The 17360-nt window shown below is 43.1% G+C and overlaps 1 protein-coding gene across 2 annotated transcripts in view; it reads left to right on the forward strand.

Moving 5' to 3' along the window:
• LOC137375464 (membrane-spanning 4-domains subfamily A member 4A-like) overlaps positions 1-10710 on the forward strand; it is a 54914-nt gene extending 44204 nt beyond the window's left edge. For both annotated transcript variants that reach the window (XM_068042749.1, XM_068042748.1), the window contains exon 7: positions 8082-10710. In XM_068042749.1, coding sequence (XP_067898850.1) covers positions 8082-8201 — 120 coding nt within the window. In that variant the 3' untranslated portion in view covers positions 8202-10710. The remainder of the gene's footprint in view (positions 1-8081) is intronic.
• Positions 10711-17360: the final 6650 nt, after the last annotated feature.

Genomic DNA, 17360 nt, shown 5'->3' on the forward strand with positions numbered 1-17360 from the left:
AGGGATACAGGGAGCAAGCGGGAACAGGTTACTGAGTTTGGATGATAGCCATGATCATATTGAATGGTGGTACAGGCTTGAAGGGCCGAGGGTTTCTACCTCAACTACCGTTTCAGGCAGTGTGTTGCAGACCCCCATCCCCTCTGGGTGAAAAAACTATTCCTCATCTCCCAACTAATCTTTCTACCAATCACTTTAGCTTTATGTCCTCTAGTTACTGACCACTCTGCTAAGGTAAATAGGCCCTTCCCATCCACTCTATCCAGGCCCCTCACAATTTTGTACTATTCAATCAGATCGCCCTTCAGCCTTCTCTGTTCCAAGGAGAACAATCCCAGCCTATCCAATCTTTCCTCATAGCTGCATTTTTCCAGTCCTGGAAACATCTTCGTATATCTCCACTGTACCCTCTCTAGTGCAATTACATCCTTTCTGTAATGAGGTGACCAGAACAGCACACAGTACTCAAGTTGTGACCTGACCAATGAATTATACAGTTCCAGCATAACCTCGCTGCTCTTACATTGTATTCTTTCTTTTTTTCTTCTTTTGGGCCTCCTTATCTCGAGAGACAATGGATACGCGCCTGGAGGTGGTCAGTGGTTTGTGAAGCAGCGCCTGGAGTGGCTATAAAGGCCAATTCTGGAGTGACAGGCTCTTCCACAGGTGCTGCAGAGAAATTTGTTTGTTGGGGCTGTTGCACAGTTGGCTCTCCCCTTGCGCCTCTGTCTTTTTTCCTGCCAACTACTAAGTCTCTTCGACTCGCCACAATTTAGCCCTGTCTTTATGGCTGCCCGCCAGCTCTGGCGAATGCTGGCAACTGACTCCCACGACTTGTGATCAATGTCACACGATTTCATGTCGCGTTTGCAGACGTCTTTATAACGGAGACATGGACGGCCGGTGGGTCTGATACCAGTGGCGAGCTCGCTGTACAATGTGTCTTTGGGGATCCTGCCATCTTCCATGCGGCTCACATGGCCAAGCCATCTCAAGCGCCGCTGACTCAGTAGTGTGTATAAGCTGGGGATGTTGGCCGCTTCAAGGACTTCTGTGTTGGAGATATAGTCCTGCCACCTGATGCCAAGTATTCTCCGAAGGCAGCGAAGATGGAATGAATTGAGACGTCGCTCTTGGCTGGCATACGTTGTCCAGGCCTCGCTGCCGTAGAGCAAGGTACTGAGGACACAGGCCTGATACACTCGGACTTTTGTGTTCCGTGTCAGTGCGCCATTTTCCCACACTCTCTTGGCCAGTCTGAACATAGCAGTGGAAGCCTTACCCATGCGCTTGTTGATTTCTGCATCTAGAGACAGGTTACTGGTGATAGTTGAGCCTAGGTAGGTGAACTCTTGAACCACTTCCAGAGCGTGGTCGCCAATATTGATGGATGGAGCATTTCTGACATCCTGCCCCATGATGTTCGTTTTCTTGAGGCTGATGGTTAGGCCAAATTCATTGCAGGCAGACGCAAACCTGTCGATGAGACTCTGCAGGCATTCTTCAGTGTGAGATGTTAAAGCAGCATCGTCAGCAAAGAGGAGTTCTCTGATGAGGACTTTCCGTACTTTGGACTTCGCTCTTAGACGGGCAAGGTTGAACAACCTGCCCCCTGATCTTGTGTGGAGGAAAATTCCTTCTTCAGAGGATTTGAACGCATGTGAAAGCAGCAGGGAGAAGAAAATCCCAAAAACATTGTATACCTCAGCTAATAAAGGAGAAGATTCCATATGCCACCTTATCGACCTGTCCTGCTACCTTGAGGGATCAGTGGACATTTACTCCAAGGTCCCTCACTTCCTCTACACCTCTCAGTATTTTCCCATTAATCCTGTATTGCTTTGCCTTGTTTGACCTCCCCAAATGCATCACCTCACACTTCTCCAAGTTGAATTCCATTTGCCACTTTTCTGCCCATCTGACCAGACCATCAATGTCTTCCTGCAGACTACAGCTATCCTCCTCACTATCTACCACATGGCCAACCTCTGTGTTGTCTGCAAACTTCTTGATCATGCCCCCCACATTTACGTCCAAATCGTTAATGGTTACCACAAAAAGCAGGGGACCCAGTACTAAGCCCTGTGGAATGCCACTGGAAACAGCCTTCCAGTTGCAAAAACACCCATCAACAATTACCCTTTGTTTCCTGACACTGAGCCAATTTCGTATTCATATTGCTGCATTTCCCTGGATCCCAATGGGATTTTATTTTTTTAACCAGTCTACCATGTGGGACCTTGTCAAAAGCTTTGCTAAAATCTATGTAGACCACATCAACTGCAATACCCTCATCTATATTCCATGTTACTTTTTCAAAAACTTTGATCAAGTTGATCAGACGAGATCTTCCCTTAACAAATCCATGCTGACTATCCTTGATTAATCTGTGCCTTTCTACGTGACAGTTTGTCCTGTCTCTCACTCCCTTTTTAAACAGAGGTACAGCGTTAGCAGTCTTCCAATCCTCCGGCACCAGACCTGTATCCAATGATGACTGAAAAATTATGGTCAGACCTTCCACTATATTCTCTCTTGCTTCTTTTAACAGCCTGGGGTATGTTTAGTTTAGAGATACAGCACTGAAAGAGGCCCTTCGGCCCACCGAGTCTGTGACGACCATCAACCACCCATTTATACTAATCCTACACTAATTCCATATTCCTACCACATCCCCACCTATCCCTATATTTCCCTACCACCTACCTATTCTAGGGGCAATTGCTAATGGCCAATTTACCTATCAACCTGCAAGTCTTTGGCATATGGGAGGAAACCGGAGCACCTGGAGGAAACCCACGCAGACACAGGGAGAACTTGCAAACTCCACACAGGCAGTACCCAGAATTGAACCCGGGTCGCTGGAGCTGTGAGGCTACGGTGCTAACCACTGCACCACTGTGCCGCCTTGTGATTTATCAAATTTTACGGATGCTAATCCAATTATCATGTCCTCGCTCCCTATGTTGATCACATTCAATACTTCACACCCCTCTTCCTTAACTACAATATCTGCATCCTCCCCTTCTTTTGTGAAGACAGACGCAAAGTATTCATTGAGAACAATACCAACACCTTCTGCCCCTGCACATTGGTTACCTTTTTGGTCTTTTATGGGCCCAACCCTTTCCTTAGTTATCCTCTTAATGTAATGATAAAATGTCTTTAGGTTCACCTTGATTTTGCTTGCCAATATTCTTTCATGCCCTCTCTTTGCTTTTCGAATTTCCCTTTCGATTTCACCCCTCCACTTTCTATACTCCTCTCAGCTTTCTGTAGTATTGAGTTCTTGGTATCGGACATAAGCTTTCCTTTTCTGCCTTATCTTACGCTGTAAGCTCCTTGACATCCATGGGGTTCTAGATTTGGCCATCCCACCCTCTTTCTTTGTGGGTACATGTTTACTTTGAACCCCTTGAATCTCCCCTTTGAATGCCTCCTACTGCTCTGACACTGATTAACTTTCATAGAGTCATAGAGAGATACAGCACTGAAATAGGCCCTTCGACCCACTGAGTCTGTGCCAGCCATCAACCACCCATTTATACTAATCCTACATTCCCTATCATCTACCTACATGAGGAGCAATTTATAATGGCCAATTTACTTATCAACCTGCAAGTCTTTGGCTGTGGGAGGAAACTGGAGCACCCAGCAGAAACCCACACAGTCATAGGGAGAACTTGCAAACTCTGCACAGGTAGTACCCAGAACTGAACCCAGGTTGCTAGAACTGTGAGCCTGCAGTGCTAACCACTGCGCCACTGTGCCACCCCAAGTAGCTGTTTCCAGTCCACTTTTGCTAAATCACTCCTCAGCTTAGTAAAATTGGCCCAGCCCCAATTGAGAACTCTAACTCCTGTTCGATCCTTGTCCTTTTCCACTAAAACTGACTGAATTATGATCACTACCACCAAAATGCTCTCCCACTGCAACTCCTTCCATCTGCCAATGTTCATTTCCTAAAACTAATATAAAATGCGGCCTCTCTTGTTGGACTTGCTACACACTGGCCAAAATATCAAAATGAGCTGCTCATTATCACTGTACTGTTCATGGTGCCTTGCTATGCACAATTGCTTGCCATGTTTCCTAAATCACAATCATGACTATAGTTTTGAAATTACTTCATTGGCTGTAAAGTGCTTTGGAATGTCCTGAGGTGGTGAAAGGTGTAATAGAAATGCAAGTTCCTTCTAATTCCCTTGTTAAACAAAATCAATGATTGTTTTTTAGCACAGAATTCCCATGCAAATCTTGTTTTCTGACCTCTCCATTCCTGTTTGCTCTTCAGTAAACTATGTGTACTTTGGTTCTGTAAATATTTAACTTCCTCTGTGTTTATCTGTGAACATTGCTCTGTATTGGATGCTTAAAGTTCATTAACTTCCCCTGGTCTATATACTTGGGGTAGGTGGTGTCGTGGTATTATCACTAGACTAGTAATCCAGAGACCCAGGGTATTTCTCTGGGGACATGGGTTCGAATCTCACCACAGCAGAAGGTGGAATTTGAATTTAATTAATAAATCTGGAATTAAAAAGCTAGTCTAATGATGGCCATAAAACCATTGTCGATTGTTGTAAAAACCCATCTGGTTCACTAATGTCCTTTAGGGAAGGAAATCTGCTGTCCTTACCTGGTCTGGCCTACATGCGACTCCAGACCCACAGCAATGTGGTTAACTCTGACATGCCCTCTGAAATGGCCTAGCAAGCCACTCAGTTGTATCTAACCGCTACAAAGTCTATAAAAAGGAATGAAACCGGACGGACCACCCGGCATCAACCCAGGCACCGGAAATGACAACGGCAAACCCAGTCATGTCGACCCTGCAAAGTCCTCCTTACTAACATCTGGGGGCTTGTGCCAAAGTTGGAAGAGCTGTCCCACAGACTAGTCAAGCAACAGCCTGACATAGTCATACTCACGGAATCATACCTTACAGACAATGTCCCAGACTCTGCCATCACCATCCCCGGGTACGTCCTGTCCCACCGGCAGGACAGACCCACCAGAGGTGGTGGGACAGTGGTATACAGTAGGGAGAGAGTTGCCCTGGGAGTCCTCAACAATGACTCCAGACACCATGAAGTCTCATGGCATCAGGTCAAACATGGGCAAGGTAACCTCCTACTGATTACCACCTACCGCCCTCCCTCAGTTGATAAGTCAGTACTCCTCCATGTTGAACACCACTTGGAGGAATCACTGAGGGTGGCAAGGGCACAAAATGTACTCTGGGTGGGGGATTTCAATGTCCATCACCAAAAGTGGCTCGGTATCACCACGTCTGACCAAGCTGACCGAGTCCTAAAGGACATAGCTGCTAGACTGGGTCTGCAGCAGGTGCTGGGGAACCAACACGAGGGAAAAACATATTTGACCTCATCCTCACCAATCTGCCTGCCACAGATGCTTCTGCACATGCCAGGAGCAGCACCAGGCATACCTCAAAATGAGGTGTCAACCTGGTGAAGCGACAACCCAGGACTACTTGCATGCCAAACTGCGTAAGCAGCATGCGATAGACAAAGCTAAGCTATCCCATAACCAACGGATCAGATCGAAGCTCTGCAGTCCTGTCGCATCCAGCCGTGAATGGTGGTGGACAATTAAACAACTAACTGGAGGAGGTGGCTCCACAAATATCCCCATCCTCAATGATGGGGGAGCCCAGCACATCAGTGTGAAAGATAAGGCTGAAGCATTTTCAACAATCTTCAGCCAGAAGTGCCGAGTTGATGATCCATTTCGGCCTCCTCCTGAAGTCCCCAGCATCACAGATGCCAGACTTCAGCCAATTCGATTCACTCCGCATGATATCAAGAAACGACTGAAGGCACTGGATACTGCAAAAGCTATGGGCCCTGACAATATTCCGGCAATAGTACTGAAGACCTGTGCTCCAGAACTTGCCGCGCCCCTAGCCAAGCTGTTCCAGTACAGCTACAACACTGGAAAATTGCCCAGCTATGTCCAGTAAACAAAAAAAAAGCAGGACAAGTCCAAACCGGCCAATTACCACCCCATCAGCCAACTCTCAATCATCAGTAAAGTGATGGAAGGTGTCATCAACAGTGCCATTCAGCGGCACTTGCTTAGCAATAACCTGCTCAGTGACACTCAGTTTGGGTTCCGCCAGGGCCACTCAGCTCCTGACCTCATCACAGCCTTGGTTTAAACATGGACAAAAGAGCTGAACTCAAGAGGTGAGGTGAGAGTGACTGCCCTTGACATCAAGGCAGCATTTGACCGAGTATGGCATCAAGGAGCCCTAGCAAAACTGAGGTCAATTGTCATCAGGGGGAAAACCCTTCGCTGGCTGGAGTCATACCTAGCGCAAAGGAAGATGGTTGTGGTTGTTGGAGGTCAATCATCTGAACTCCAGGACATCACTGCAGGAGTTCCTCAGGATAGTGTCCTAGGCCCAACCATCTTCAGCTGCTTCATCAATGACCTTGTTTCAATCATAAGGTCAGAAGTGGGGATGTTCGCTGATGATTGCACAATGTTCAGCACCATTCGTGACTCCTCAGATACTGAAGCCGTCCGTGTAGAAATGCAGCAAGACTTGGACAATATCCAGGCTTGGGCTGATAAGTGGCAAGTAACATTCGCGCCACACAACTGCCAGGAAATGACCATCTCCAACAAGAGAGAATCTAACCATCTCCCCTTGACATTCAATGGCATTACCATCGCTGAATCCCCCACTAGCAACACCCTAGGGGCTACCATTGACCAGAAACTGAACTGGAGTAGCCATATAAATACCGTGGCTACAAGAGCAGGTCAGAGGCTAGGAATCCTGAGGCGAGTAACTCACCTCCTGACTCCCCAAAGCCTGTCCACCATCTACAAGGCACAAGTCAGGAGTGTGATGGAATACTGTCCACTTGCCTGGATGGGTGCAGCTCCAACAACACTCAAGAATCTCAACACCATCCAGGACAAAGCAGCCCGCTTGATTGGCACCCCATCTACATACATTCACTCCCTCCACCACCGACGCACAGTAGCAGCAGTGTGTACCATCTACAAGATGCACTGCAGCAATGCACCAAGGCTCCTTAGACAGCACCTTCCAAACCTGCAACTTCTACCAACTAGAAGGACAAGGGCAGCAAATACATGGGAACACCACCACCTGCAACTTCTCCTCCAAGTCACACACCATCCTGACTTGGAACTATATCGCCGTTCATTCACTGTTGCTGGGTCAAAATCCTGGAACTCCCTACCTAACAGCACTGTGGGTCTACCTCCCCCAAATGGACTGCAGCGGTTCAAGAAGGCAGCTCACCACCACCTTCTCAAGGGCAATTAGGGATGGGCAATAAATGCTGGCATAGCCAGTGACACCCACATCCCATGAATGAATAAAAAAAAAATACTTCCTTGAACCTGTGAACTCTTTAATTAATGTTGTATATTACAGCAGGTTGAGAGGAGATTTGATGGTAATGTTCAAAATGATGTGGGAATTTGATGAGAGGAATTGGGAAAAATTATTTCCAATGGTCAGTGACTCCTTAAATGAAGGACAAAAATTGCAGATCCCTGCCAGAGAAAGGAAGTGAGAGTTTAGGGATATTATTTCATACAAAGATTTACTAGGCCTTCAAAGCAATGGTGGAAGCAGAGCCCATGATAGATTTTAAATAGAATGTGGATAACTACCTGAGGGAATGAAAGCAGGAGAATGGAGCTAAAGAAAAACTGTGTGTGTGTATATGTATATATGTTCCCAAACTTTAAAGCCAATTAAGTACTTTTGAAGTGTAGTCACTGTTGTGATGTAGGAAACACTGTAGTGAATTTGTGTACAACAAGATCCCAAAAACAGCAAATGTGATAATGACCACATAATGTTTCATAGAGCTGTTGGTGGAGGGATAAATATTGATAGCTCTGACTGAGAGCCAGCATAAGCATTATTGTTCAAATGAGGAAAGTGGGGCAGGGAAATGGTTCAATGGTTTTGGAGTGGTGGTTGAGCCAAGATGGACTGAATTGCCTCCTTCTGCACTAAAACTTTTAAAATTCTATATATATTCATACAGTTGTTTTTGTTTCAGCCGGTCATTGTAATGTACAACAACGCATCTGCACAACCGATTCCCTCCCTTCAGTTCAATGCGAACCCTCCTCCTTACAACATGACATTGATGGAAAATGTCTATGCAAATGCAGACTAGGAAATGGTTTCTGTCAATTCTGTATTGTATAATTCACCTTTCAGAACTTGGTACAATATTATTAATGCATGTATGCATGTAAAGAGCCAGGATTCTTTTCATTTTGTTCTTGGGCTGCAGGTAATGCTATCAAAGTCACAGGTATTGGCCAAACCCTAGTTACCCTGAGAAGGCAGCTGTGGCCTTTCTTTTCTAGGTTGCTTCAGAGAGTGGCAGACTCCTTACCCTGTAAGAAATTGGTGAACCAGTTGTATTGTTCCAACCATCCAGACATTTAATAGCAATTTATTTTTGGTGGCAGTCAACTAGTTGCTAGACTTCTTCAATTGAATTTCATGACTTGCCATGTTTTCAGAACCATTACTCATATATGTACTTGATTGTCTCATGTGTGCTGCCATCGAGCAAACCTGGAGCACTAACTCTTAGGAGTCGAGCTTGATAGTGTATAATGGGGTAATAGCAAGTCAGCAGCCCATTTTACATTTCTCCTGAATTGAAGTCAATGAGCATAAAAATCAGGACAGATGTAAAACAGGCTGCCAACTTAATATTACTGATTTCATATTATGGCACACAAAGTCAAGATCAACAAAAGAGGGTCTATCCCAATTTTTAAAGGTATCCTGCATCTTAGAAACATTGTTAAACTGTTTGAATTTATTGATGATATTACAAATTAAAATACTATTGTCAGCCAAACATGTTGGCAAATACAGGTAGATTTTCAACTTGCCGTCCAGGCATAAAACTGGTGCTGTGAATCTGCCACCCAATATAGAAACTGTCCATTTTCATTTCCACGACTAGGATAGTTTGTTGAAAATTGCAATTTCACTCAAAAGCATTAAGAAATTGCATCAACAGAAATGCCAGCTGAACATTTTAGCACAGAGAAATTACAAGCTAATGTGTTAATAAATAGCACATCGAAATGGTACCTGAAAAGGGTTTTAAATAAATCATAAAAGTTCATCCACATGTATTGGGGAAAAAGCACATTTTTAACCCAATACAGCAACAAATAGCAGAGTGTCACCGAAACACACTATAAAATATAAAATCCAACAGTATCCCTGCAACAAATAGGAACCAAAAACTTATGTAGTATGCTGAGGACTATCACGCGAACGTGTGAACAACTAGTCCCATAGAACAATCCTTTAACAAATAGTTAGTTCAAAAAATGTCATCAGGACACATTAACAAACAGTAGACAATAAAATCATCCAGCCATATTGATAAATAATACACAAATCAAAGAACAAAGAACAAAGAACAGGACAGCACAGGAACAGGTCGTTCAGCCCTCCAAGCCTACGCCGATCTTGATGCCTGCCTAAACTAAAACCTTCTGCACTTCTGGGGTCCGTATCCCTCTATTCCCATTCTATTCATGTATTTGTCAAGATGCCTCTTAAACGTCTCGATGGTACCTGCTTCCACCACCTCCCCCGGCAACAAGTTCCAGGCACTCACCACCCTTTGAGCGTTAATAAAGTGAGCGTTAATAAATATTATCCATGCAACTTAAATAGTACCAAAAATCACCTGAACATGTTAACAAATAGTACATACTAACATCAATAAATAGAGCACAGATAAATGTCACAAGCACATTTACAAATAGTACAGGGAGACTTGTATTATATACATTACATCAATACAAACATGGTGCTAGAATAGTTTTATACTGTAGCTTTTTTTTCAATAATATACTTTATTCATAAAATTTGTAAAAATGCATTGCAAAACAATTCAAATTGGACATTTCATAAAGTGCAATAAGGATCAGTTTCTTTCAATACAGTACATGAGGGGCCTCACTACCCTTGCCATTTCAGGTTATATTTACAATGTAGATTTGCATAACATACCAAAGAAAATTCTCTCGTGCATACGGCCTGAGGGGTTTTACACAGTTTTCAGCCTCGCCATTGAGACTTCGTAGCAGCTGCCACCAGCTTTAGTGTGTCCCTCAGCACATAGTCCTGGACCTTGAAATGTGCCAGTCTGCAACACTTGGTCTCCCAATTATTTTACTCTGCCAAATCCATTGAAAAGCAGCAATTACATGGCTTGTGTTGAGATTCATGATCTCCCAATTCATGCCACCTTGTCATATTATCATGATGCAGTCCTTAAAAGAAAAATGAAAAATGAAGGTAATTTAAAGTTTAATGCTTTTTTGTTTTAATCAATTTATAAGGTAAAATGAAGACCACAGGCATGACCTGTCTTCAAATGATTGCTTCTATGTAATAGATAGCTACGATTTTCTGATGTTGCTGTGTTGCCATGCTTTATAATAAAAATCTGCACAAAGATAAAATGTTCATTTGTTGTACTTTGAAATTATTAAATGAAAAAATAGGCGACAGGTTTAGATAGAGGATTTGGATCGGCGTAGGCTTGGAGGGCCGAAGGGCCTGTTCCTGTGCTGTAATTTTCTTTGTTCTTTGTTTTGTTCTTTGAAATAACAAATGCTCAGCAAGTGGTGAGCAATGATTGATTAGATAAGGGAATGTGTATCACTATGCTGTTCGCTTTGGCTCTGTACTAAAAGAACTGACCATGTACTGCACCAGTTTCTTGCTTGTATTTATGCACTTCCTTATACTCTGAAATGTTTTCTTACTCATTTCAGTCTTATTCTCCACAACATTTAAAGCAGTATCACCACCTGAAATTTGTTTAACACTTCTCTTCCCTGCTGTTCTGTGAAGATATTTCCTGAACTGCATATATAATCTAACATGCCAGTGCCACGCTGAAAGCTGTTGCATTGTTGGTGAAGCGATCCTTTGATTAAACATTAATCGCAGATTACTTAACTGGTAATCCAAGTAAAACTAACAATGCGGAAACAGGTCATTTGGACGACTGATATGTAGTTGGTGTTTATGCTCTGCCCAAGACTCATTCCATCTTACTTTATCTAACCCTATATGTAAGCACTAAAGATTACAAAGTCCATTTGCCCATCTTAATTGATCCATGCAGAGGGAGCCTAACATTCCCCCATTGTAGCATCTCCAATGTTTTTTAAAATTATTACAGCTTCCTTGTGCATCCACTAATCCTTATCCAGAAGTTTGTTCCACATGGATCCGGGAATGGTGCAGTGCTTAGCACTGCAGCCTCACAGCTCCAGTGACCTGTGTTTGGTTCTGGGTATTGCCTGTGTGGAGTTTGCAAGCTCTCCTTGTGACTGTGTGGGTTTCTGCCAGGTGTTCCAGTTTCCTCCCACAGCCAAAGACTTGTGGGTTGTTAGGTAAATTAGCCATTGTAAATTGCCCCTAGTGGTGGTAGGAGAATTGTGGGGATGTGATAGGGAACGTGGGACTAATGTAGGATTAGTATAAATGGGTGGTTGATGGTCAGTGGGGCAAAGGGCCTGTTTCAGTGCTGTATGACTTTATGTTGATTATCTTTGCGTGAATAAGAATTTCCTGATTTTAGTAGTATGGTTACTTATACTAGTTTCAACCTGTGTCCATTTTAACTCCAGAGGTTAAAATAAAGTAATATTCTGGGTTAACTTTATCTACACTGTCAGGCAAACCCCCCACCTGCCAAGACTGAGGCACACGTTATTTCACCACATGAACATTAAAACTTAAAAATTGCAAGCCCCTGACTGGAAAGACATTTTCATAGTACCAGATAGCGTGGAAACAAAGGGAACCAGTCCCTGCCCCAATACACAGAAGAGGCCTGGTCAAACCAGTTGGTCACGTGACCATCTGCTGGCCAACTAAGGGAGTTTTAAACTGGAAATGCTGATTTTGAAATCAGAAGGTCGTATGCTCCTGGAACTGAATCAAGAATTAACTCCTCTCCTGTCTGCCTGCCTCCATCTCCTTCCCACTGAACTGAATCTTGTGAAAACATGTGAACCTCAAAGAGAGAAAAGGTCTCCTTCATGAACAAGGTTTAAAAGGAACTCTGGGCCCCAACGAAATGCAAGATCATTTCTTCAATCAACGACTACAGCGAGCTCGAAGCACAGTAACAAGATATTGCCTCAAACTGTTCCACTTTATCTTTTCTACTCTTTTCTGTCCCTAACTGCATGTGTATATCGTGCATGCATGCTACCATGGGCGTGTCATATAACCAAAGGTGTGAACCGTATTAGAGTTTAAGTTTTAATAAAGTTTAATTTTTCTTCTTCATACCAAAGAATGCCTGTTTGGGTTCATTTCTTTGCCTTCTATGGAAAGCTGTGAACATTAATTCACAAAGAGGGAGCTCAAAACACAGTGTGTTTAAAATTAAATCTTATTACAATAAGACCATAGTAAGAGACCCCTGGACACCTTTCTCGCCTGGTCGTAACAACACCCTTTCAAACCTATATACCTCTTTAAAAATTGGATGGCCACTTGAAGGAGGTAAATTTGCAGGGCTACGGTGAATGGGCTGGGGAATGGGACTTACTGGATAGCTCTGTAGAGAGCCAGTATGCACTTGATGTGCTGAATGGCCTCCTTCTGTGCCATAAACAACTCTACAACTAGGTCAACCCTCAGAAATCTCCTTTTCAGGATGAAAGTCCCAGTTGCTCAGGTCTTTTCCCATAACTTATTAAGTGTCAGCCACGCCTTAGTTGGTACCATTCTTGCCTCTGAGGACAGAAAATTGTGGTTTCAAGTTCCAGTCTAGGCAATATAGAAACAGCACTGCACTGTTGGACGTTCCATTTTTCAGATGAGCTGTTAAACTGAGGCCCTGACTGCCCTCTCAGGTGGACATAAAAAAACCCATGACACGAATTCAAAGGCAAGTATCCAGTCTAATATCTCTCCTACAACCAACATCAGTAAAACAAATGATCTAATTATTATCACATTGCTATTAGTGGAACCTTGCTGTGAGCAAATTGGCTGATGTGTTTCCTGCATTACATCAGTGACTAAAAATCAAATGTGCTTCATTAGCTGTAAAATGCTTTGGAACATCCTGAAAGGTGATATCTAAGTGCAAACTTTTCTTTCTTTTTCTCAATCATCTGACACTCGGAAGTAATCTTGTCGCTCTTCTCTGCACTGCCTCCTGTTCTCAAATCTCTCGTATTCCTTGGTGACTGGAAGCATCATTCCTGTGTCGTCTGACTAGAGCATCAGATAGTTTGATCACTACCTGCTCTGACTTACTTTCTACTGTTTTGGCAGGGCAGTTTCCAACCTCAACTGGTTGCTACTCTTCATTGGTAGTGGAACATCTGAGAAATGGTTAAATCAGTTATTTATGGCATTTCAACAGGGCTTCTGCTGACATTACAACACGACACAAGAAGAACATGTTTGCATCTACTAAGACCCTAAGGCCAGGATTTTACCATTTGTGCGGAGGTCCCAACATCAGGTGGAAATGCTTGGTGCCAGGACACACAGGGGGGCTAAGGGTCTTCTCCCCACCCACCGCACCCCCCCCTGCATTTTACCACTCACAGCCAATTAAGGAGCTGCTGGGGAACCATCCAATTAATGGTAGCGGGTGGGTCCTGGTGTCGCCAGCTCGCACGCATCTGGGATTTTTAAAGATACCTGTGCAGCAGTTAGCCAGCTTGAACCCAAAGGCAAGAAGGAGTTGGGGGACAGCTGAGAAGGCAGTATAGAGATGGCGGCAGAAAGAGGAAAAGTCACCCCATGCTTCAGCGATGCCTTCCTTCTTGTAAAGTTCTCCTTAATCAGTACTACTATCTCATCTCCTTTTCTCCTTCCCTGTCTTTCCTGAACACCTAGTATCCAGGAATATTTAGTCCCCAGTCCTGCCCTTTTTTGAGCCAGATCTGCATTATTGCCATAACGTCATATTTCCATGTGGCTACCTGCACCATGTGAAGAAGTGCTTCCCGACATCACACCTGAATGACCTAGTTCTAATTTAAAGTTTATGCCTCCTCGTTCTTGGCTGCCACAACAGAAGAAATAGTTTCTATCTATCTGCTGTATCAGCTCCTCGAATCATCTTAAACACCTCAATTAATGGAAGATGATGGTGTAGTGGTAAAGTCACTAAGCAAGTAATCTAGAGGACCAGGCTAATGCCCTGGGGCCTTGGGTTCAACTCTCACCATAGCAGCTGGTGGAATTTAAATTCAATTAATTAATAAAAATCTGGAATTGAAAGCTAGTCGCAGTAGTGAGGCCACGAAACAATCATCAATTGTCATTAAAAAAAAGTCTTGTTTATTAATGTCCTTTAGGTAAAGAAAACTGCCATCATTACCTGGTCTGGCCTACATGCAAATCTGGACACATAGCAATGTTGTTGACTTTTAACTGCCCTCTGAAATGGCCTATCAAGCCATTCAGCTGTCAAGGGCAATGAGGAAGGGCAACAAATGCTGGCCTTGCCAGCAATGCCCACATCCCATGAAAGAATTAAAAAAATTATATCACCCCGTAATCTACTATAACCAAGGGAATACAAGTATAGTCTTGTCCTTTCCTCATAATTTAACCCTTTTAGCCCAGGTAATTTTAGTAAATTTGTGCTAAGCATTAGTCTGGTCTCACATCGAGTGGGGTGCACAACAAAGCAGAAACTACTAAAATTCATGCTTGCTCCCAAAACTTATTTTGCTCTCTCGCTGCAAAAGTTAGCTCAATTGGTGAGCCAATACTCTTTATGATCTGAAATCTAATTGTTTATTAAAAAAGTCATAGGACAAAAACTCTCTTTATATTGAACAATCAGAACTGAATAGCACAGAGGATTGCATTAGCGTTCAAATGACTTTACACAATGGATAATAGCAGCCAAACAAAAATTTCAAAAGTTTATTCAGAAATCTAAATACTCACAGAAGCAAACAGTACAGGCCATTTATTGAAATGCTCAATAAAGTACGACAGGTCTATAATCAGCTCAAGTGCGCTAATTAAAAAAAATACAAACCCTTTGATGACTTCTTCATGAACTTGACACGAATAATTTTGCAGAATAACTTCTAATCTGTTTTCTCAGCAAAAGTAGAACATGATACGGTAATTAAGTGCATGCTTATAAAGCAGAATTCATGAAGGTGCACCAGGGCACAATAGGCAACATGCATGTATAGAGTGCTCCTATATACAGGAAGATCCATGAGCACATTATAGCAATGAGGAAAAGGATAGGATAGATGTTGAAGGCTAGAGTAGGAGATAATGGAAGAGCTAGGACAGTAACTCAAATGCACAGGCAAAAATGCACATTCTGAAAAGTTTGCTGAAAGTAGAATGGAAAGAAAGAGCAAGTTGCAGGGAAATATAAAGAGAGTTCCAGATGGCATAAGTGTAGCTACAATTGAGCAGCCACCGGTGGTAGAGTGGACGGAACATGAGGATTGCAGAAACTAATTTTGTGAAAGGCACAGATTAATCAGAGATAGTCAGCATGAATTTGAAAGAAAGACAGACTTGCATTTATATAGCACCTTTCATGACCACCAGACATCTCAAAGTGGTTTACAGTCAATTAAGTACTTTTTAAAAAAAAGAGTAGTCACTGCTGTAATTCAGGAAAAGCAGCAGCCAGTGTGAGCACAGCAAACTCCCCAAACAGCAAAGTGATAATGACCAAATAATCTGGTTTTTTTTGTGATCTTGATTGAGGTATAAAAGCAAAATACTACAGATGCTGGAAATCTGAAATGAAAACAGAAAGTGCTGGAAATACTGAGCAGGTCAGGCAGCATCAGTGGAGAGAGAAGCAGGGTTAATGTTTCAGGTCCGTGACCTTTTATCAGAATGTTCTCAAGAAAGGTCACAGACCTGAAATGTTATCTCTGCTTCTCTCTCCACAGATGCTGCCTGACCTACTGAGTATTTCCAGCACTTTCTGTTTTTATTTCAGATTCCCAGCATCTGTAGTATTTTGCTTTTATATCTGAGAAAACTTGCCTGCTCGTTGTTGAAATAGTGCTCATCGGAGCTTTTATATTCACCTAAGCAAGGAAACAGGATGTCAGTTTAATGTCTCATCTGAAAGACAATACCCCTGACAATGCATCGCTCCCTCAGTATTGCACTGGACTGTCAGCACTGATTTTTGTATTCTAACTCCTGGAATATGACTTGAACACAGAACTTTGCATTGAAAGGCAAGAGTGCTAGTCACTGAGCCACAGCAGACCCTATTAAAGTCAGGTCATGTCTGATGAACTTGATTGAATTTTTGGAGGAGGTAACAAGACAGATCAATGAGGGTAGTATGTTTCATATCATCTATATGGATTTTAGCCAGGCTCCTGACAAGCTTCCACACGGCAGACTGGTTAGAAGATTAACAGCTCATGGGATCCAAAGCAAAGTGGCAAGTTGGATCCAAAATTTTCTCAGTGGCAGGAAGCAAGGACTAATGGACAAGTGTTTTTGTGACTGAGACTGTTTCCAGTGGCATTGCACAGGGCTCAGTACTGGGTCCTCTTGCTGTTCGTGGTATGTATCAATGTTTTAGACTTAAAAGTAGGGGGCATGATTAAGACGTTTGTAGATGATACAACAATTGGCTGTGTGGTTGATAGGTTGGAAGAAAACTGTAGACTGCAGGAACATATCAATGGACTAGTCTGGTAGATCAAAAAGTGGCACAAAAAGAGGTGTTAGATAAATGCATTTGAGGAGGGCAAACAAGGCAAGGGAATGCAAAATAAATGGTAAGATACTGTGAAGTGTAGAGTAACAGAGGGACCTTGGAGTGCATGTCCACAGATCCCTGAAGGTAGCAGCACAAATTGATAATGTGGTTAAAAAGGCATACTTTCCTTTATTGGCTGAGGCATAGAGTATAAAAGCAGGGAAGATATGCTAGAAATGTATAAAACACTAATTAGACCACAGTTAGAGTACTGCATACAGTTCTGGTCACTGCATTATAGAAAGAATATGACCGCACTAGAGAGAGTTGTGAGGATGTTGCCAGGAATGAAGAATTTTAGCTACGAGGAAAGACTGGACAGTCTGGAGTTTTTTCTTTGGAAAACAAGAGGCTGACACAGACACAATGGGCTGAATGACCTCCTTTTGTGCCATAAATATTCTATGCTTCGATGTTATCACACCCCACTCCACAGGCTAAATCTTGTTGTCCTGCCGCTGGACAAAAAAAGTGGCAGCCGGCAATCATGGGCTGGGTGCGGCCATGCCGCCATGATCTTGAGCCCAG

The sequence above is a fragment of the Heterodontus francisci genome, chromosome 11, assembly GCF_036365525.1.
Source record: "Heterodontus francisci isolate sHetFra1 chromosome 11, sHetFra1.hap1, whole genome shotgun sequence".
NCBI lineage: Eukaryota > Metazoa > Chordata > Chondrichthyes > Heterodontiformes > Heterodontidae > Heterodontus > Heterodontus francisci.